Below are 22,390 nucleotides of genomic sequence, written 5' to 3' on the forward strand. Positions count from 1 at the left end.
TTTTACTTTTATTTTTTTTTTACACTTGTATAAAAATATCATATTTTTATTTAATTAAACTTAAGAGAAACTTGGAGATTTATTTGACTAATTTGCTAAATAAAATTTTGTTAGTTAATGATTTATTTATTTATTTTTTAATTATGTTTATATACAGCTATTTAAGCTTTTTTAATATTTAATATAATCAAATGTTATTATTGATTAATTTAATTTTTCTTAATTTATATTTAGGAAATTTGAATGCATTTAACTTAGTTAGTTAATTACATTTAGTTAGTTAATTATATATATTTATTTAGTTAATTTTGTTTATATATGTACGTATTTTTTTCGGTTTAACATTTAATTTAAAAATGTTTTTTGGTTGATATTATTTATTTTTTAATTTATTGATGTTTCATTTTATATTTATGGCATATGAATAGAATTTAATTTGATTACTTAATTATTTATTTATTTCGTTTTTCTATTTAATGATGTTTATATATGCACATTTATTCTATTTAATGATGTTTTATTCCACATGAATATGTTTAATTTAATATTTCTTTTTAGCTAGTTTTAGATATTCATATATATGTTTTATTGTTTATTTTTTTAAATAAATTAATCATTTTGATTCAATGACTTGATGGCAAATATGAGACTACCAAGTGTATATAGAATACTAAATATATATCAAATTTAATTTTTTTATAAAAGAAAATACATTTGAATTTTTTTTATTATTAATGCACATATATTTATGTTATTTTTTATTAAATATTAATTTATATATTTATATTAGAAATTATTATTTATATTTTATATTATAGATTAAATTACAAAATATAGTTGATTATTTAGTATTTTATATATACTTGGTATTTTCATATTTGCCATCAAGTCATCGCGCTTAGTTCTTCAGCTAAATATCCACAATATGAACAAAGTGAAAAACCAACTCGACGCCCACACGCATTATGTGCATGTGTGTGTGTGTGTGTGTGTGTGTGTTTGTGTGTGTGCTCGCATGCATCTCGCTCTAACTGGTATCCGCTTAAGTAAACAAGTCGTGTGGCACATACAGCAAAAATTGAGTTGACGCCTGGCAAGCAAACTTAAGCTGTCATCCACATGCCCAGAGCTCGGCTGGGTGGGCGTGGGCGTGGGCGTGGTAGGCGTGGGCAGCAGCAGCTGGAGTGTTGAAATAGAGGTTTACGTGTGCCCATGTCTGTGTGTGTCTGAGAGTGACTTTCTCTCTCTCGTTCTTTCTCTCCCTCCCTCTCTCTCTCTCTCTCTCTCTTGCTCTCTCTGAGTGTTTGCTTAGCGTTGCCACGCGACAACTTGTTGCACGTCTGCTAAAGGAGTCGACACATCAAGCAGCGGCAGGTCGTAAGCAAAGCAAGCAAGCATGTGCACCGTTACATCCAGTCACACCCACATCCACGCCCCCCCCCTGCCGGCCAAAGACAATCATATTTAGCTACATGACGATGGCTCAATCTCGAGCACAATTTATTGGATTAGGCAATCTATTCGAATCTTTTCTTTAGAGTCGCACGAACTTGACCAGCTTGGAGCTGCTCTTGCGCAGCAGCACCTTGCCCAGGGGCTGGCCGAAGCCCTCGTACTGCTGATAGACATGCAGGCCGCGCACCACTGTCGCATGCACCACGCCGCTCAGCCGCTGCCCGGCGTAGGGCGTGGGCGACTTGTGCGACGCGTAGAGCTGATCGCTGCAGACGGTGAACTCCTCGTCCGGATTCCAGACGCAGAAGTCGGCGTCGTAGCCCTCGGCAATGCGACCCTTGAAGCTGGACAGGCCGCACAGCTGCGCCGGCTGCCAGCACATCAGGCGATGCACCTCGGCCAGGCTGAGCGGCTGCTCCGTCTGGCGGGCGCGCGTCCACACCACCGGCAGGCTCAGCTGCAGCGAGCTGATGCCCGGCCAGGCGTTCATGAAGTTGCCCCGTGCCCGGCCGTAGGTCAGACAGCGGGCGCCCGGCGTCGCCGAGGAGTGATCGCTGGCGATGAGCTGCAGCGTCGACTCCGGCCGGCGCAGGGCCGACCACAGGGCCGCCTGATTGGCCCGCTCGCGTATGGGCGGCCAGGTCTTGAATTCGGTGCCGCAGTCGGGCACCTGCTCCGCCCCCAGCGCCAGGTAGTGTGGACACGTCTCGGCGCTCAGCTGCACGCCCGCCTCCTGCCGGCACGCCTCCAGCACGGGCAGCGCCTCGGCGCAGCTGAGATTCATGACGTGATAGCGATGCTGCGGCTGCGCTGCGGCGGCGCGGCAGATCAGCTGCACCGCCGACAGCTCCATGCTGGCGGGTCGTGACCGCAGAAAGCTCCCATAGCATTTGCTTGACGCCTCGTCCGGTTGCTGGAGCGACTCCGTTGCCGGCAGCTCGGCGTGAAACTGCAAACATGAAAATTGCAAATTAAAATGGAATTAAAAATAAATAGAAATAATAAAATTTTTCAAAATAAATGCAATAAAATATAAAAAAAATGAATAAATAAAAAGTAAGAAAAAGGTTTAACATACATAGTTAACTGCAAATGAAAAAGAAAATAAAAAAAAGGGGAAAAAAGTAATTAGAAATATATATAATAGGATAAATAAAAAATTAATAACAAACTAAATAAAATATCAATGAAATATATATGTAATAGGTGAATAAAAAAAATATAAATAAGAATAGAAATAAAATAATAATAATAATAGCCAATAAAAATTAAAATATTTAAAAATAAAAAAAACATTGTGCCAGCCGTTTTTTGTATTTTTTATATATTTTTATTTTTGTTGTTTAATTTTCCCTTAAATTTTTATTTATTTTGTTTTTATCTATGCATAAAAAAATATCAATGAAATATATATGTAATAAGTAAATAAAAAAAAAACAAAATAAATAAAAATTGAAATAAAATAATAATAATAATAACCAAAAAAATAAAAATATATAAAAATAAAAAAACATAGTGCCAGCCGTTTTTTATTTTTTATATATTTTTATTTTTGTTGTTTAATTTTCCTTTCAATTTTTATTTATTTTGTTTTTATTTATCCATAAAAAATTAAATTAAATTAATTAAAAAGTATGAATATTAAATAAATAAAAAAATTGCAAAAACTTATTAAAAAGAAACCAGCTGTTAGCATTATCCCATTAATAACAAATTAAGTAAAAAATAAAACAAAATAATAAAAAATCAAATAAGAATCAACAGAAAAGTGAAAATAACAAAAAAATAATAAATAAATAATACAAAAAAAATATAATTAAAAACATAAATAAGAAATTAAACAAAAGTGCTACCGCTGTTCTTTTCAACATCTGTCTAACCTCTGCATAACCTCAACTCTCTTGATGCCTAGAGATATATTGTAGTAATTTCCTATAGCTAGTGCGCCTCAAGTTGGATGCATTCAATTGATAGCAATAATAATAAAATGGGCGCAGCTCCCGCCTCTACAAAGAACTTGATTCGTAAGACTTCTTATATAGATTATTCAAGGAACTGCATATATATGGAATGTATAGGATATTTTGCAACATTTTCGCAAGAGTTTAATCTTAGCTATTTACCGCTATGAGCGCATCCTGCTCCTTGCCTAGCTGCTGCAGTGCCTCGCCCAGTTGACTCTCGTTGATTGCTGCGAACTCCTCGCCTACCGGCTGTGCGCTAGGGCAGAGTGTGCACTGTAGTCCGACGACGCCGGCAGCTAGCTGCGGCACCAGCTGATCCGTATTGCCCGGCACCAGGCCGCCCCAGAAGCCGACGTCCACATAGATCTTGCCGCGCGCCGACGCCGCCTTCGCCTTCAGCGTCTGCACATTCACTGTGGGGGGCGTGGCATTACTGCGGGCGTTGTACTGTAGAAATGACGGTGTAGAGAGCACCAGCAGCAAGCCGCTTGCCACATCCGGCGGCTACTACTCACGTGGGTCGATTTATGATGGTCGTGAATCCGCCGGCAGCCGCCGCCTTAGTCGCCGACGCGAATCCCTCCCAGTCGGTGCGCTCGCCCGGCTCACTGATGTGCACATTCGTATCGATCAGGCCCGGCATCAGCAGCAGATCCCCAAAATCGTAAACAGCCTCCGATTCTGTGTTGTACAGATAGGTGTTTACCTCCTGCTTGGTGCGCAGCACTAGTAAAATGTAAATATATTAGTGGTAAGTTGAGTAAGAGTTAAATTGAGTAAGTATACCACTAAGTTAGTAAGTAAGCCTCGAAGTTTGGATAGAATACCACATAGTGTGTTATATTCAATGTCTTCTTCATTGCGATCAAAGCAAGTTGAAGTTTTACTTTATTTCCAGTCTAGATCGTCAAACCTCTCGGTTTATGACTCTTAAATACCTCAGGTACCATGCTATATTTTCAGTTTTTATTAGATCTTGGAAATATTGTTCTTAGTTCGTAATTGAATAACCTTTGCTTCTAGTTGACTCTACTGTTTTATCTCATTTTTACTTCATTCTCGCCATTCCTTCATCCGATAACTATATTATCACATGGAAAAAGTCCTTTAGGACAACTCGAATTGATATACAAAATATAATTTCCTTTACAGTAAATTCAATCAAAATGTATATATCTATCATCTCCATCTAATAGTTTCCCATTTTGAGCACTGTCACATCCCTTTATTTAATGAAGTCAGTTTCATATCTAACTATATTATATTGAAGACGGTTCTAAGACTTTAAATTTAATTTATAACACACATAGAGAGGTATGGATGGACTTTTGGACTGACAGTTAGGCCGATTGATAGAATGTGTCTATTTGAAAGTATTTGTAATACATACACACAGACAAGCTGCTTAAATTTGCTTGATTATTTACTTAATATATACATAATTTATTATTTATGTATTTATTAATTTGAAGCAAACATGAACCGAACTTCGCGTGGACCTTTTCTCAGTCTCGGCTAGTTTAATTAGCCAAATTTGATTTTCGCTCGCTTCCTCTCCCTGCGCGCTCCCTTGCTCTCACGCGTTATCTTTCACGCTCTATGTCAATTTTACCTGCTGCCTGCCTGCCTTACACCCACTCGCTCTCTCTCTCTCTCTCTCTTTCTCTCTCTTTCTCTCAGTTTCTATCTGTTTATCTGTCTGTTTGGCGCTCTGTTTTATTTTGGATGTCAAGAGAAACCTCAAAATTGTATAAAGCCCAACAAGTGCAGCACAAACATCCAGCTGCCAGTGTATATTTGTATATAATGGCTTATAAATAAGTATTCATAATAGTCAAAAGGTTGCGTATCGTGAAAAGCCTTGGAGCTTTGCCCACTTACCGCGCCGGATGATGCCGCCCGTGTCCACGATGATGCCGCCGTTGAGGGGCGTTTCGTGGCTGCCATCGCCCAGATAAATGCGCTGGCTGAGAAAAAGTAAATCCATTTCACGATCTGTTCGAGCCAAATGTTTGAATACAACTGAAAAATTGAACTAAAAATGGAACTGTGAAAATGAAAAATGTTTGAGTTATTTCTGTACGAAACGCTGAGATCGAAATCACACACACACATATTCTCTCTCTCTCTCTCTCTCTCTCTCTCTGTCTCTCTCGTGCTCATCCTCTGCTTGCTGGCTGCTTATTTGCATTGACAAATAAATAAAGAAGCAAATCCAACAACAATTCAATTGCGGCCAAAACTTTACCTAATCAAATCTTAAGTATGTAAGCGTGTGGGCGTGTGTGTGTGCGTGCGTGTGTGCGTGCGTGTATAGCTTTTTGACTGCTTTGGCAAAGGCGCTAGCAAGTTCATCAATGTGGCGCCGCCCAGCGGCAGCTTTTGGCAAACTTTTGCTTTTTTTTCTCACTTCACATTTTCGGTTTGCTCATGTACAGCTGAGCTACAATTTAAAGGCAAAGGCGAAGCGTAGGCAAAGGCGAGCCGAAACCGAAAACGAAAACGAAGGCAATTCGTATGAACCGAATACACAAAATACGAATGCTCCAGTGCGAGTGTGTGTGTGCGTGCGTGTGTGCGCTTGCCGAATGGCAAAATGAAGTTCCACTTGTTGTTGCTGCCTGCTGCTGCTGTTGCTGTTGCTGTTGCTGCAGACGAATCGACGTAGTCGGCACTGTTGCGTCTCTGCTGGCAGATACACACGCACACGCACACGCACATGCACACGCACAGGCGACGGCCATGTCCTTAACACCAACACTAGCATGCCGATGAGGCTGCAGCAACAGCAACAGCAACAGCCCCACCACCTGTCGGGCGCGTCATCAAACTGAAATTGAAGCGATTTAAGTTGGAGACGCGTCCTTGTCCTCGCCCTTGTGCCTGTTCTCGTGCTTGGCCTCGTACACATACACATACACATACATGTACACGTCCTCGTCCTTGTCCTCAGCGTCGGCATCGGCATCGTCGGCATCGTCGGCATCCGCCGTCGAGTCGGCTCGCATCGCCCTCAATCGCTGGCTTGCCTCGCAGTGGCCATCGCTTGGGCCCGTCATTCTCGTTCTCATCGTCGTCGCTGCTGGCCGCACATAATCACAGTTGGCGCTGCCGTGCAACGCATCCAGCGATTTACCCCGCTTCGAGCAGCTTCGCGACAACCAGTTGAAGTTATTCGACGCACACACCAGATCCTCTGAAAGCAAATATAAAAGCAACGAAAAAAAAAAAACAACAACAAATATACAAAAAAAGTTAATTAAAAATTTCAAAAAAAAACTTGTTGAAAAAAATCATAAATAAATAATTGATTTGCAGACAAATTGACTTTTTTAAGTGTGCGATTTGAGTTTAACGGTTAATCTCGCAGTGAATTGATTCTAACGGTGAGCGCAACATTTTCAAATTGCATTTTTTTTATGCTGTGTTGAAATCATATATAAAAATACATATACCTATGCTTTTTTTTTGTATTTTTTTATGCCGTTAAGGCCATAAAAGGCATAACAAAGTGCCAAGTGATAAAACACAAAAAAAAAAGAAACAAAAACCAAAAACAAAATTCATAAATGGGCAAAAGAAAATAAACAAAAATTGGATTTCAGGACATGTTTTGTGCGCCAATTTTATATTTAGATTTACGTATATATGTACATACATATACATATATTTTAATATGTTTTTGTTTTGCTTTGTTTTTTTTATTATTACAAACGAATTTTTGACAGTTGGCGCTTAATGCTCTTAAGTCGAAATTAAAATATGAAATGCATGTTAACGTTTATGTATGTGTTGATATATTGAAAACAAACTGGATTTCTTATCCCTAATATGGTAAAAATATTTCAGCTTTGCTTATGAATATGCAAAACGATTCATAGCCTGTTAATACGAGCCTAAAGTTGAAGCGGGGAAATATAATAAAATGATGATAAAAAAAAATATATATATATTTATAGGATAATCTAGATTTATTATTGCATGCTACAAATTAAACAGCATCTATGGTAATAAACTCATCTATAAGGTTTCTCTAGGCCCATCAAAGTTCAATTACATTTCTATACTTTCAGTTTTGAACAAAATTTAGATCAATTTAGCAGTATTTAAAAATATATATAAAATATGGGACTTGGTTGAAGGGCGAAAAAGCTGCAAAAAAGTTAGACTTTAGCATATGAATATTTCAGGAATTCAAAGAATATATTGGAAATATCCCAAGAAGCCCTTTAGGAATCTATGTAATATAGAGTTTCGATTTGAATATATTATATGAATATTTTGAAATCAGAACTGATTAGAATGATATATGTATATACACATATGCAAAAATATATATGTATAAGTAAAATATATAAGTATAAGTAAAGCAAAAATACTACAAATTAAAATTGAATATAATAAAATAAGACTACAAAATAAATAATAGTATATAAATAAAAATAAATAATAATACAAATAAATTATTAATACTAAAGTAATAAAGTAAATAAGAAATAAATAAACATATATACCATAAAAAATACTTTCCATATAGCCAACCATTATAGCTTATATACTTTATTCTATTTACATACTTCATAGAAATTAATAATAAGGGCAAATATTACTTCTATTTGTGGAGTAAAACTCCGAGATATAGAAATTTCGAATGACCTTACTGCATTTCAGACAAATAAAATGAGCTGCAGGAAGTTGTGAAACCTTTTGTGTAGCTCATTAATTCTTGGGTTATTTGACGAAATCGTTTGCCTCCATCAAGTCAGCCAAGTAAGCTTTTATAGCACTTCTTAATCTTCTTGCTGCTCCTGCATTAATCATCCTAAGATTAAAGTTTATGAGTGCAAACTTTTGTTGAAACTCGATATTTCAATTTGCAATGAAGTCATAAGTGAGCAAATTAATTAAAATTACAGAAAAAATTGATTTCCAATCCAATTTCCCCCACTTTTGAATGGCTTCAATTGATCCATAAATTGCCGACTATAAAATGCTTTTTTTTTTTTTTGGCGAAAGGCAAATATGGAACACTTTTTACTAATTGTCGAGCAGCATAGTGCGAGAGGGAGAGAGGAGAGGAGAGAAGAGGGAGAGAGAGAGAGAGAGAGAGAGAGAGAGAGAGAGAGAGAGAGAGAGAGAGAGAGAGAGAGAGAGAGAGAGAGGAGAGAGGGAGAGAGAGAGAGTGAGGGAGGAGGTAAAAATCAAAACCCAAAAATTTTGATAATATTTTGCTTAAAATCCATTTTGGCCTGCATATTTGTTTTTGTTTTTGTTTTATTGTCTCTTTGATTTTGTGGGGAATAAGCTTAAAGGCTTATATAGCATTATTTGTAGATTGGTTATGGAATCGCGAATTAATTGTTTACTGTCCATGCGAGCGCCGCAGTTGCAAATCGAAACTTATTGCCTCCGGCTCGACCGCATCCACAATAAATGACATTTTATTGCACTTGCCCAAAAACGTATGTAGTTTACTGAAAGTACATGTGAGACTGTGTGTGTGTGTGTGTGTGTGTGTGCGTGTGTATGTTTGTATTTCCGTTGGTGTGTGTGTGTGTGTGTGCGTGGGAATATAAAAGTTGTCGAAAGTGATTTATAAACGATTTAATGCGTTGCCGCTTCAGCTGCCTTTGCTGCTGCTGTCGTTTTCATTGATGTTGTTGTTGTTGCTGTTGCTGCTGCTGGTGCTGCTGCTTGTGGCTGCTGTTGCAGTTGCTGCTTGTGCTACATTAAATTAATTGTCTGTTAAACATTTTGCAACATTTCCCAACCAACCAAAGGCCAATTGGCAGCTGGTAAACAGAAAATGTACAAGGCAGACTACAAGAATATTAATATACAAAAAAAAAAAAGTATGTATGCAAAAAGAAGAAGAAGAAGCTCAGTGGCAGCGCATATTAATAATAATAACGAAAAGCTGCAGAAAAACAGAAACAGGAAATAGAGTAAGGTAGTATAATAGACTACGGGAAATCCTGAACCCAATCTTCCATAAGAATCGACAACGATTGTGCTTGGGGCTATATTAGGGCACTTGATTTGTTGAATAAACTCAATCATAGATAAAATTGTAGAATGTGGGAATGACATATATATCTATATATTTGGTAAACTCCAAGTTTATATTACTCGAGTTACGTTTATTTGGAAAATTTTGAGGAAAACTGAAGAATTTGGAGTCGATCAGACCAAAACGAGAATAGTTATTGGCTTTTTGAAACAAACTCAAACTGCGTGCGCTATAGAGGACCTTAAATACAAAATTGCAAGTCTCTAGCTTTTATCGGTTCTGAGATTGATGCGTGGGGCTCAGAGAAGGTCAGCAGGAGCAGCAGCAGCAGCATCAACGGCATCAACAGCGCATATTAATAATAATAAAGAAAATAAAAGCAGCGTAAGGTAATATAAATATGAGTAAAAAGCGAAAAAGCTGAGAGCTAAAACAGTGAAGAGGGACAGGAGTAGGGCGGTAGGGAGGCAGGGGGGAAGTGTGAGTGCGAAGCAAGGAAGCCAAAGTGTCAAGTAAGCAAACATTTAATTTTGATTTATTATTAATTTTCACGCAGCACGCACACAAATAGACCAGGCCAGACCCCGAAAAGCAAGTTGCACGCCCCATGGCCACGCCCTCGGTCTCAGTCTCAGTCTCAGTCTCAGTCTCTAGTCTCCTGCCACCGGCAGCCGTCGGACTGCTGTTGCTGCTGTCTCGTTTGAAACCATAATAGCTTAATGTTTATTTTGTTTTGTGTTTGCCTTTGGTTTGTTTGTGTTTTAAATTCTCAGCTTTTTTTCCTATTCTTTTTTTGGGGTTTTTCTTTTTTTTTGGCTTTTTGGGCTTCTATTTGTATTTTGATTGCCAAAGCGGAAATAGAAATAGTCAGGGGCTTATAAACCTTTAGCGAGCTGGGACGAAAATATTGTAATTACTATTTTCCATTAGTTGGGAATTTGGTGGCCCAACAACAACAACAACAACAGACAGTCAAACAGGAAAAACAGAAAAAGCAAAAAAAAAAGAAAATAGAACAAAAACGTTTCACACACACGCGCCAGCAAAGAGACAAAAAGTGTAGCATACAAAAAGGGGCAGAAATAACATAAAACAAAAACAAAAAAAGAAAAGTAAAGCAAGAGTAAGAGTCCTGTACTAGGAAGTGCTCGACTAGCAGCTATCCTCACTCACAGCACAACAAAGCACCATTTTCCATTGTATCTATGCAAATGAGTTGGATCTCTCTTCGTTCTACACAAAGGTCACTAAAGTTCTGCATTCGGCGAATCAATACAGCAAACTTGCTTAACTAGGCATGCTCAACAGCGCAGAGATTAATGAGTTCTGAGAGGTGGAAATCGACACGCCTGCTGCTGCTAGCTATAATTGTTTTAAAGTTGTAGCTAGCTCAAGATATGCTCCGAAATTCAAAGAGTTACGTTTGATTTTGTATACATTCTGCTTTAGCTCCTGGAATCGTTGAGTTTCGACAGAGCTCATCTCAGCTTTTATCGATAAGTTCACAGAAACTCTTATTGCCTCTCCAATGGTAAATCGTTTGCTCTTAAATCATAACAGATTGAAAGTAGAGCCGCAACATCCTCTGCTTACTTACCTACTTTTTAAATAGCATTATTGCTTTTAATCGATTGAATTCAATTTCACTCAAAGTTATTGACAATCTAATAGATATTCGCTCGGCATCATCAGACTGCAAATTCATTAGCACTTGAGACTGTTGAGTTGTATGCGCTAAGAGAGGCACGTGATATCGATTTAAATCGATTGCCATCACCACTTGCCGATAATCTGACCGCAGGCTGCTCTGCATCTCAAATTGCAATTGGTTACCTGTAGAGCCTGTGCACCCACATCTTCCGCGGCCTCCCCCCCCAAAAATAGATTTCGAGTCTAAACCATATACCCAACATTTTCATTTACTATGTGGGTTCAGGGTATACGAAATAAAATGAAAGTGGCGCAAAGTTGTGCAAAAACGTGCGTTTATTTGCGTAAAAACTTGCTACGCTTCACTTCTGCTCCTCAACACCCACCACCCGCTACCCGCTACACGTTTCCCCTCTCTGATTGCCCCTGCCAGTTGTCTGGTCCCTTTGCTGCTGCTCAACAGCTGCCTCAGCGCCCCGCTGCCCTCACGCCCACTCCATGACTTTTTATTGCCCCTTGCTCCCTCTGCCTTTTGGCGTTCGCATTCTGTGCGATTTTTTGTGTGCCATAGATAACGGGACGCGTTCGGGTGCGATACTTGAGCTGCTCGGGCCGCGCTTCCTCCGCCTTCTTGGCTCAGTGTCTCCCTCTCTCTCTCTTGCTTTCTCTAGCCATCTCACTTTCTCTCTCTCTCTCTCTCTCTCTCTCTCTTTCTTTGGCGTATGTGTGTTCGTTTGTTGGCTTAAATTTTGGTTGCTAGAAAAAAGTTTTAATCCCGCTTTTGTATCTCTCTCGGGCGGACAGCTGTAGAGACTCGCCCAACAAGTTTCGCCTCTTGCCTGACTGCCTTTTATAGCTGTTGCTGCTGCTGCTGCTGCTGCTATTTTGTTTTTGTTTTTGTGTGTGTTTTTTTTTGTTATTTAATGTTTATTTTTGTTATCGTCATTGTCGTCTTTGTCTTTGCCTTTGTCGTTGTCGTTGTCGTTGCCGCTGTCGTTGCCGTTGTCTTCCTCTTTGTCTTCGGCATTTCTTTTAATGATGTTCGCAGTCTAGATCCAAGGCTTTAATTGTATTGATTAAATGCCAAATTGTGCTGCGTAACAGAAATAAAAATAAAAAAATAAGCAAAAGTAAAATAAAAAGAAATATAACAACGGACTGACTGGAGCACAAACAAAATGAAAGCAGAAGCCAACATTTAATTGTTATTAAACAAGCGCACAATAATTACTATGATTAAAAACGAAATGCCACGAACGGGCATTCACAATAATTAGCCCGATGGACGCTCAGGTGTTTAATTAAAACTAATAGAAACGACCAGGGACAGCAGCAAAAGGCCGAGCAGCGCAAGATGCCGAAGACCCCGAAGGTGCCGACGGTACCAAAGGCACCGAAGGCACTAAAGATACCGAAGCGCAGTCAATTCCAACGTGTAGCAATTAACAGCTCTGACATTAAAGCCAAGGCAACAGCACCAGGCGCTACTGCGACAATTAATATCGATGTCAATGCAACAGTAACAGTGAAAGTAGCAGTAGCAGTTACAGTTAGACAAACAGATACAGATACAATTGGAGATACAGATACAGATACAGATACAGATACAGATACAGATACAGATACAGATACAGATACAGATACAGATACAGATACAGATACAGATACAGATACAGATACAGATACAGATACAGATACAGATACAGATACAGATACAGATACAGATACAGATACAGATACAGATACAGATACAGATACAGATACAGATACAGATACAGATACAGATACAGATACAGATACAGATACAGATACAGATACAGATACAGATACAGATACAGATACAGATACAGATACAGATACAGATACAGATACAGATACAGATACAGATACAGATACAGATACAGATACAGATACAGATACAGATACAGATACAGATACAGATACAGATACAGATACAGATACAGATACAGATACAGACTACAGATACAGATACAGATAACAGATACAGATACATCAGATACAGATACACGATACAGATACAGATTCAGATACAGATACAGATACCAGATACAGATACAGATACAGATACAGATACAGATACAGGATACAGATACAGAATACAGATACAGATACCGATACAGATACAGAATACAAGATACAGATACACGATCAGATTACAGATAACGATCATACAGATACAGATACAGATACAGATACAGATACAGATACAGATACAGATACAGATACAGATACAGATACAGGATACAGATACAGATACAGATACAGATACAGATCAGATACAGATACAGATACAGATACGGATACAGATCCAGATACAGATTACAGATACAGATACAGATACAGATACAGATACATCGATACAGATACCGTAGCTTACAGAACAGGATACAGATACAGATACCGATACAGATACGATTACAGATACAGATACAGAAATACAGATACAGATACAGATACAGATACAGATACAGATACAGATAAAGATACCGATACAGATACAGATGACAGATACAGATACAGATACAGATACAGATACCAGATACAGATACAGATACAGATACAGATACAGATACAGATACAGATACAGATACAGATACAGATACAGATACAGATACAGATACAGATACAGATACAGATACAGATACAGATACAGATCAAGATACAGATACAGATACAGATACAGATACAGATACAGATACAGATAAGATACAGATACAGATACAGATACAGATACAGATACAGATACAGATACAGATACAGATACAGATACAGATACAGATACAGATACAGATACAGATACAGATACAGATACAGATACAGATACAGATACAGATACAGATACAGATACAGATACAGATACAGATACAGATACAGATACAGATACAGATACAGATACAGATACAGATACAGATACAGATACAGATACAGATACAGATACAGATACAGATACAGATACAGATACAGATACAGATACAGATACAGATACAGATACAGATACAGATACAGATACAGATACAGATACAGATACAGATACAGATACAGATACAGATACAGATACAGATACAGATACAGATACAGATACAGATACAGATACAGATACAGATACAGATACAGATACAGATACAGATACAGATACATACAGATACAGAACAGATACAGATACAGATACAGATACAGATACAGATACAGATACAGATACAGATACAGTACAGATACGATACAGATACAGATACAGATACAGATACAGATACAGATACAGATACAGATACAGATACAGATACAGATACAGATACGATACAGATACAGATACAGATACAGATACAGATACAGATACAGATACAGATACAGATACAGATACAGATACAGATACAGATACAGATACAGATACAGATACAGATACAGAACAGATACAGATACATACAGATACGATACAGATACAGATACAGATACAGATACAGATACAGATACAGATACAGATACAGATACAGATACAGATACAGATACAGATACAGATACAGATACAGATACAGATACAGATACAGATACAGATACAGATACAGATACAGATACAGATACAGATACAGATACAGATACAGATACAGATAAGAACAGATACAGATACAGATACAGATCAGATCAGATACAGATACAGATACAGATACAGATACAGATACAGATACAGATACAGATACAGATACAGATACAGATACAGATACAGATACAGATACAGATACAGATACAGATACAAATCTGGGCTCAGATTGAAATTCAGAGTAGTATTCACTCTCCGATTCACATTCGTATTACATAAGATCCTTAGATAGATCCTCTGATTCAGCTTCAGTAAACGGGACTTAGATTATGTTCCTAAATCAGATTTCACTACAGATTCGTGTTCAGCATTGGCCACAGATTCGGATTACTAAGCCCCATCAAGCTTTGTTGTTCTTATTAAAGTATTTTCAATTTAGAAAATTCCATTTTAAATTCTAGCTAATCCAAAAAGAAATTCGCTTTGCACTTAAGCCTTTTATACACATAAAATCTCCTATCTTATTAAACTATTACTCAAGCTTAAATATTGTATTTAAACTTTGGCTAGCGATAAGTATAAGATGTCGGTTCTTTTGCAACTTTTCCACGCTCTTTCTCTTTGGGTCGGTACTTTTCGATATTCAGCTCATAAGCAATACAAATTTTAAATCTGTGTGTGTGCGTGTGTGTGGAATGGAACGGAATCGCATGGGTTGTGGGCTGTGGATGATGGGTGTTGGGTGGGGTGCGTTGCCTCATCGAATCGTTTCGGCTTACGCGCTGCTTCATGCCCGCCCATGCTCTTGCCCCCAGGCAACGGATGGCATTTTAATCAAGCTGGCAACTTGTGGCAGCAGCAACAACTACACTTAATTCTCACCTGACTGAGTGCAACATGCAACTCCTCGCAGCCGGCCATTGGAAGTGCATAAATCTTGGGGCATGGGATTGCAGTCACCAGTGCCACTACCGATGCTGCTACCGTCGCCATCGCCATCGCCATCGCCACAGCCATTGCCATTGTCATAGACATGGCCACAGCCAGCAGCAACACTAAGCTGACACAAAATCTCATTACGTTAGGTAGCGTCACATGAGGCGTGTGCTACGTGTGCCAATAGGGCTTCTATCTCTCTCTTTCTCTCTCATCATTCTCTCTCTCTCACTCTCTCTCTTTCTCTCTCTCTCTCTTTCGCTCTCTGTGTCGACAGCTGACAGTTGACAGTGTCTATCGATGGCCTGCACTTTAATAATGCCATTGTCGAAAAATTCTTCTCGCAACTTGTTTTGCATGCATCTTTGCTGCTTTACAATAGAGTTAATACGTTGCAATCCACACATACTCCAGCTCGCACCTGTCGGTCTCAATTTCGATTTTATTTTCATGCCAAACATATTCTCAGCTATTCGATCTACCTGCTACCTTCTAGCTTCTAATCAGTTACACAGTTGGGGGCGTGGCAATTCGGAGAACGAATCAGGCATCTCTGCGTAAATGGGAAATGTGTTGTTTATATTTAATTTATATTTTTATCATTAACAATTCATTACATACCATAACTATTTATACTTTATACAAGTTACATAATTATTAATATGTTTATCATAATTGTTTAATTACTTTTATTCCAATTAATTTGTATATATTTATTTTCATTTATTTGTTAGAATTTCCACTTAATTTATTTATTATATGAATATATTTTTTATATATTTGATTTATACTATTTGTTTAAATATTTGTATTTATAATAAAAACAATACTTCATGTAAGTTATATAGTTATTAATATTTTCAATCATTATCAATGCCATATATGTTTAATTACTTTTATTTCAATTAATTTGTATATAATTATTTTAATTTATTTGTTTGATTTAAATTAATTTGTATAAAATTATTTTAATTTATTTGTTTGAAGTCAATATATTTATTATATGCTTATATTTTTGAAATATTTGATTTATATTATTTGTTTAATATTTCTTATTAATAATAATAATAAAATATTATGTAAGATAAATAATAATTGTTATTATTTTCATCAATGCCATATTTGTTCAATTTTTTTAATTTTTCAATTTCAATTAATTCGTATATATTTACTTTGATTTATTTGTTTGAATTTTCACTTAATACGTTTTTTATATTTTATATATTAGATTTGTATTATTTGTTTTATATTTTTTATTATTAATATTTTATTGTTAATATTTTTATTGTATTATTTATTTATTTTTTTTTATATTTCAATTTATATATATTAGTTCAATTGGGTGGATTTTATTTTATTAATTTTAATTAATATTTATTTTTTACATTTAACTTTAATTTTTTTCATTAAAATATTTTTGAATTAATTTTATATTTTGTATATATATTTTTTTGGAATGATTATATACTTTTTTTTATTCAACAGTTACTATTTTTTGTTTTATTTCTTTTTATTTCACTTGATTTTATTTATTTATTTTTTTTTCATTTAAATATTTTCTGAATTGAAATGTAACGAAACGAGAGTTACGAATTCTGTTTGCTTCTGCGGCGGCGGCTTTGTTATTTATTTTATTGTTATTATTACTTGTTGTTTTGTTGCTGTTGCTGTTGCTTTTGCTGTTGTTGCTTTAATTCCGTTTGCGTGGCGCTTAGACGCTGCTGCCCTTAAGCCAATAAGCTCATATTAAACTTAAGCGAGCACACTCACTCGGCTGAGCAGTAACTGCGCTAAAGGGGCAATCCGAGTCGTGTGGAAGACAAAAAGAACCAGAGAGAGTGAGAGAGAGAGAGAGGGAACAGAGGATTGTTGGGGTTTTGTGGTACGGTGAGTCCGCTCATTGGCTTTCCCCATTCGATTTGTCTCTGGCTGGCTGGCGCTGGGAATTTGCTAAATTACGGGCGATTTATTAAGCTGTCGGTCTTGTTCTTGTTGTTGCGGGCTATTAACTCGCCGGAATTGCACGTGGGGAGCACAGTGGCTGGGGCGTGGCAGGCAGCCCTAATAGACAAATACAAACACAATGCAATTATTTGTTTTGGCACCCAATGCCTTGTCCTGCCCAATGCCAGGCAATAAACAAAAAGCCAAGATGCGAAAAGAAACGAAATGAAGGCAACAGAACAACAAATAATAAAATAATAGGGAGTGAATTGTGGCTGTGGGCGTGGAAGCAGCGAATCTGGTTTATGTTTTATGCAATTAAAACTTGAGTGAAAATTAAGAAATAAATTAATTATATTTATCGATAACGAACGCAGCGACTACGCGCCGTTGCCAACGCAATGAAAGTTGATTTCTCTCATTATCGAGCTCATCGTCAGCGGCACGTGCACATAATAATAGCCGTTCTATTTGCTCTAAATAAATTCAAAGAAAATTCTATTCAATTTTCATTCGTCCAACTGGACAAAGGTAGCAACTGCTACAGGTGCTATCGCCGGATATTATGATTTCAATTTCAATTTCAATTCGATTACCCAGCTAAATAACGGCAAATACCTCAATCGGAAATATTAATAAATAAATATATTCGATTTAGCTGAGTAATTTATTTCTTTGAATTGGTAATTGAAATTTTCCGATTAAAGCAAAATGTAGCCGTGTTGCGTTTCATTTCCATTGAAGAGATTTGTGTGACATTCATTAGGAATAGTCTTAAATTCTTAAGAACTTATGCACTAGCACGGAGTAAGTTTGACGGGTCTGATTTACTACAGAAAAGTTTGTTGCCAACGTCACGATCCGTCAGGATTTGGTACAGAAAACTTTGAAGTTGCGTTCGGATTTTATAAATCATGGAAAAGTTGAGCAACTTCAATTGATTTCGATTTAGTTGGTGTGGGCGTTACGATGTTTTTGCTGGACTTTAATTGTGTCTATCTATTAATGTATACTTTACTTTACTTACTTATCGGAAGTCTGCATAGTAGTCGTAGTATATTTATCGATTATTATCGATAACAAGGCATGGGCTGAGTTATCGGGTAAGTGTGATAAATTGCACGGACGGACTGGACTGGATCAACTCAGCTCGTCATCCTGATCAAGAGTGTATATATAGTATATACAGTAGAATCCCAGGACCTCGAAATGGCAAAGGGATCAGTTTTTTGCTCTCCTCTAAGATTAGTGTATCTCTATAGCTATGATCTATACCACCATCTAAACTAAATTGCTTAGAATCCAGTGCTAGCCAATGCTACCTATCTATTTTCCCAACTCCTAGTCCATTGCACAGTGGACCTCTTGGTCCTTAAAGCTTGGAATCGAAATTGAATTATGCATATATCTATATGTAATTGAAATATGATATACAGATGAAAAATATTTGCCAGCAGTGCGATAAATATCGAAATGTAGAGGTGGGCTTTTGGCTGGACACAGCCTTCGTTCAGTGAATTTACATCTTTTATTATTATTATTTTTTTTTTGGGAGCGCCTCAACAAAGTTGAAGAAAAATCAATTCAATTATTGAGTACAGCCTGTGTTTAGGTATGTGTATGTGTGGGTGTATATACACATCTATCTGTGTATCTGCGTATGTAAGCCAGCTGCTGAAGGTAATTCAAAGCTCTGCAGTTTCATCTGGAGCACGCTTACGCCTTACGGACCATAATTTAAATGAGCTTACTGGTTCCACTATTAGTTTTATCGCATTCAAGTATCCGAAGGTCTACAATGCATTTACGAGCAGCTACTAAATTCAGAGGCGAGTCCTTCAGCGGTTACACGGACTTTGCATTAATAGATGGAATTTCTTGCACAATTTGCTAAGCTAAGGCGTTAAAGAGGCGCCGCGGCGCAGTCCCAATGGCGTACATACAAATATATATATGTGTATATATATGTATACAATTATGTATGTATAGAGGTGTCTGTAGGTGTGTGCACACACACACACAGCTGGAAGCCTGGAGACGCCATCATTGGCAATGTAGTTGTCGACTTGTTGCGTCTTTTCTTTTCCATTTTGTTTTCTTAGCTTGTGCTTTGCTTGCAGACGTCGCGACGCCGTCGTGCACTTAGAGAAAATTCCGCACGCCGTTGTCACACTCACTCACGCACACATTCATAAATGCTAATAAAGCCAAGCTGGGGGGGGGGGGGGGGGGGGGGGGGGGGGGGGGGGGGGGATAGCTGGCGCATTAGATGGCCACTGCTTGGCGACGCCTTTGGAGCTTTAGCTTTAGTGTCGCATCGATTTGAGGCGCGTTTAATGAAGCACAGTTTCGCATGCGTTGATGGTGCATGCGGCATCAGTTTCATCACATGCTTAAAACCAATTAATGGCATGGCTGATAGGCGGCGTGGTTTTATTTGCACATTGCGTATACGCCGCATAAAACGCACCAAAGCCAACTAAAGAAATTGCGCTGCGCCACGACTTTCGCTGTAAGCCAGGCGTTTAAATTAAGCTCAAATTTGACAGCTATTTGACAGCCGAACAGTACGGACCCAGACCCGTACCCGGCTAGGGGCTGGCGGACGTTGTTCGGTTGGCGAAAAGTTGGCTTGTGGCTGCAGCTCTGAGGTTAGGCGAGAGCAGAGCAGTAAGCCTCAGCCATCCACGGCTCTGGGCCAAAGTTGCCAACGGCATCGGCAGCATCGGCAGCCTTGGCCAACAATATGCGAAGGTCAAAAGTTGCCATCAACTTGAAATTGTCTGTTGTTTAGCCGTGCCTGGCATGCATGCTGATAAATTATTTAAAATTGGCGTGCGAGCAGAGGGAATTTGGCTGAAACATTATCAATTCGATGGATAGATGCATGTATATATATAGAGACTGTAGTAGCTCATTTAAATGTAGAATGTCCAGCGGAAGAGTACTTTAATAATATCTGGCAATCGCCTCCGTCTCTCTCTCTCTCTCTCTCTCTCTCTCAGTTGACATCCTTCGATGACATTTAGCAAGCGAAAAGCTCTTTAGCTTAGCACAAATATTAAATGGAATAATTTCAGGAGAGGAAAGGTGGGGGGGAGGGGTTGGTGATTGCTTAGGGGGTTGGAGGCGTGGTGTTGCCAAACACTTGGGCAAATGTCAAATTTAAGTGGTTTTGTTACAACTAAATTTATTTTCAAATCCAACAAGGACTTTTTGCACTGGCTAAAGCGGCAGGATACGGCAGGATACGGCAGGATACGGCAGGATACGGCAGTATACGGCAGGACTAACGACACCGAGCATTATCGATTGGAGCATGGCCATGTGGTTAATTCAATTCAATGCTGCTCGCACAATTTAACACGAATTGTTCGCTGTCAAATTTGCGGATTATATAACAATCGAATAATTTTAGTAACTCTCCTTTCCATTCACTCAGTCTCTCTCCATCTCTCTCTCTCTGTAACTATATAAGAAATAAGCGAGCAACAAATATAATTCGATATATATATCAGCTGTCAATTGCAGTTCGAGATATCGAGTGCTTTACCCTCTCAGTCTCGCTCTCAGCCCCGCTCGCCCCCTCTCTGTCCCTCTCTCTGTCTCTTTCTCTCTGTTCTACTTGCGGGTAATTTTTGCGCGCATTTGAAGCTACATTTCTTGGCTGTGCCTTTGCTTTAACGGTGACACGGCATAAAATATTGTTGTAACAGCTACCGACGCCGCCCCACGCTCCACGCTCCCGCCCCATCAAACACACACGCCCATTTGGCCAGGCTCAAAGAGCCGAAGATGTGGCAATGGCGCAAATATATACAAAAAGTTGGCAAAGCAACAAGCTGCGATGGTGACGATGATGGGAATGAAACAAATTTGTGGGTAACGGCAATGGCTTTATATGGTCACAGTTGCCTGGGGTCTCCACTGACTCAGTGACTCACCCAAAACCCACCAGCCAACCACCCACCCACCCAGCCAGCCAGCCACTCACTCTCCCTCACTCTCTTGGCGTATCAGTAGCTACGTCTCTGTTGCGCTGCTCTCGCCTCTCTCCCCTCTTTCCACACCATTTTTCTTCTTTTTTTGTTTTCTCTGCATGTGTCTCAGCTGTGTTCCTGCCTGCTGCCTGCCTGCCTGTTGCGCATTTTGCGTGTCGCTTTGTGTGCGGCTCAGTTGCTTACAGTTTCAGTCAATGCCAGGCAGTGGGGTGGGGGGGCTGGGCAGGAGCAGCAGCAGGACAGAGGTGTTCAAGGTAGGCTGGGCAGCAGGGTAACATTCCAAAATGTCGCTTGCTTTCTTTCCTTCACTTCTTCTTCTTCATTCTTTTTGATAACAAGGCAGCTAGAACAGAGCTCAACAAAGAGAACAAAAAAAAGAAGAAGAAGAAGATGAAGCATATATATATATAAATATATAAAAAATACAACAAATAGAAAGAAAGAAATTCAGCCCGAATGTCTGCCTAGTTGTCCGACTGACGTCTATGCTATCGCCTCGTTGTGTTTGCTGCTGTGGCAACAATTTGAGAAATAACTCTGGCAATGCTAGAGCGCAACTTTAGCGAGTCCGAAAGTAAAAGAAAATACACACACACACATATACATACAATGGAGCGCAATACCAATAGAAGTTGCGTGGCGTAACAGATACACAAACTTAACTTAACTGAGTGTGTAAGCAATACACAAGCGACGAGCTGAAAATTGTAAGAAAACGCAAGTGTAATACAAGACTGGGTTAGCAGTGATGTGCGTGTGTGTGTGTGTGTGTGTGTGCTCATGTGTTGGTGGGGGCGTTTTTGGGTGTAGCCCATTATCACTGCCTCAGCGCCCAGCTGTGTTTCAACTTAAGTAACATTCCACGTTGCGAGGACGA

General features: G+C 38.5%; 2 protein-coding genes across 3 annotated transcripts in view; one reads left to right on the forward strand and one right to left on the reverse strand.

Moving 5' to 3' along the window:
* Nucleotides 1-1,463: 1,463 nt before the first annotated feature.
* Nucleotides 1,464-5,908, reverse strand: LOC115563933 (uncharacterized). Its single transcript, XM_030387670.2, has 4 exons — nt 5,301-5,908; nt 3,935-4,145; nt 3,579-3,852; nt 1,464-2,404 (listed from the first exon to the last, which is right to left on the reverse strand). The coding sequence occupies exons 1-4, from the start codon at nt 5,404-5,406 to the stop codon at nt 1,535-1,537; spliced, it is 1,461 nt and encodes a 486-aa protein (XP_030243530.1). The 5' UTR covers nt 5,407-5,908; the 3' UTR covers nt 1,464-1,534.
* Nucleotides 5,909-6,459: 551 nt separating this feature from the next.
* The window catches only part of kairos, a 60,689-nt gene continuing 44,758 nt past the window's right edge, over nt 6,460-22,390 (forward strand). Inside the window, exon 1 of one of the 2 annotated variants that reach the window (XM_089264081.1) lies at nt 6,460-6,805. The gene's annotated coding sequence lies outside the window, so the exon portion shown is untranslated. The remainder of the gene's footprint in view (nt 6,806-22,390) is intronic. The other variant, XM_089264080.1, reaches the window with a different exon arrangement.

Source organism: Drosophila navojoa, chromosome X (assembly GCF_054131105.1).
Source record: "Drosophila navojoa isolate 15081-1374.11 chromosome X, UAZ_NAV_1.0, whole genome shotgun sequence".
NCBI classification, from domain to species: Eukaryota; Metazoa; Arthropoda; class Insecta; order Diptera; family Drosophilidae; genus Drosophila; species Drosophila navojoa.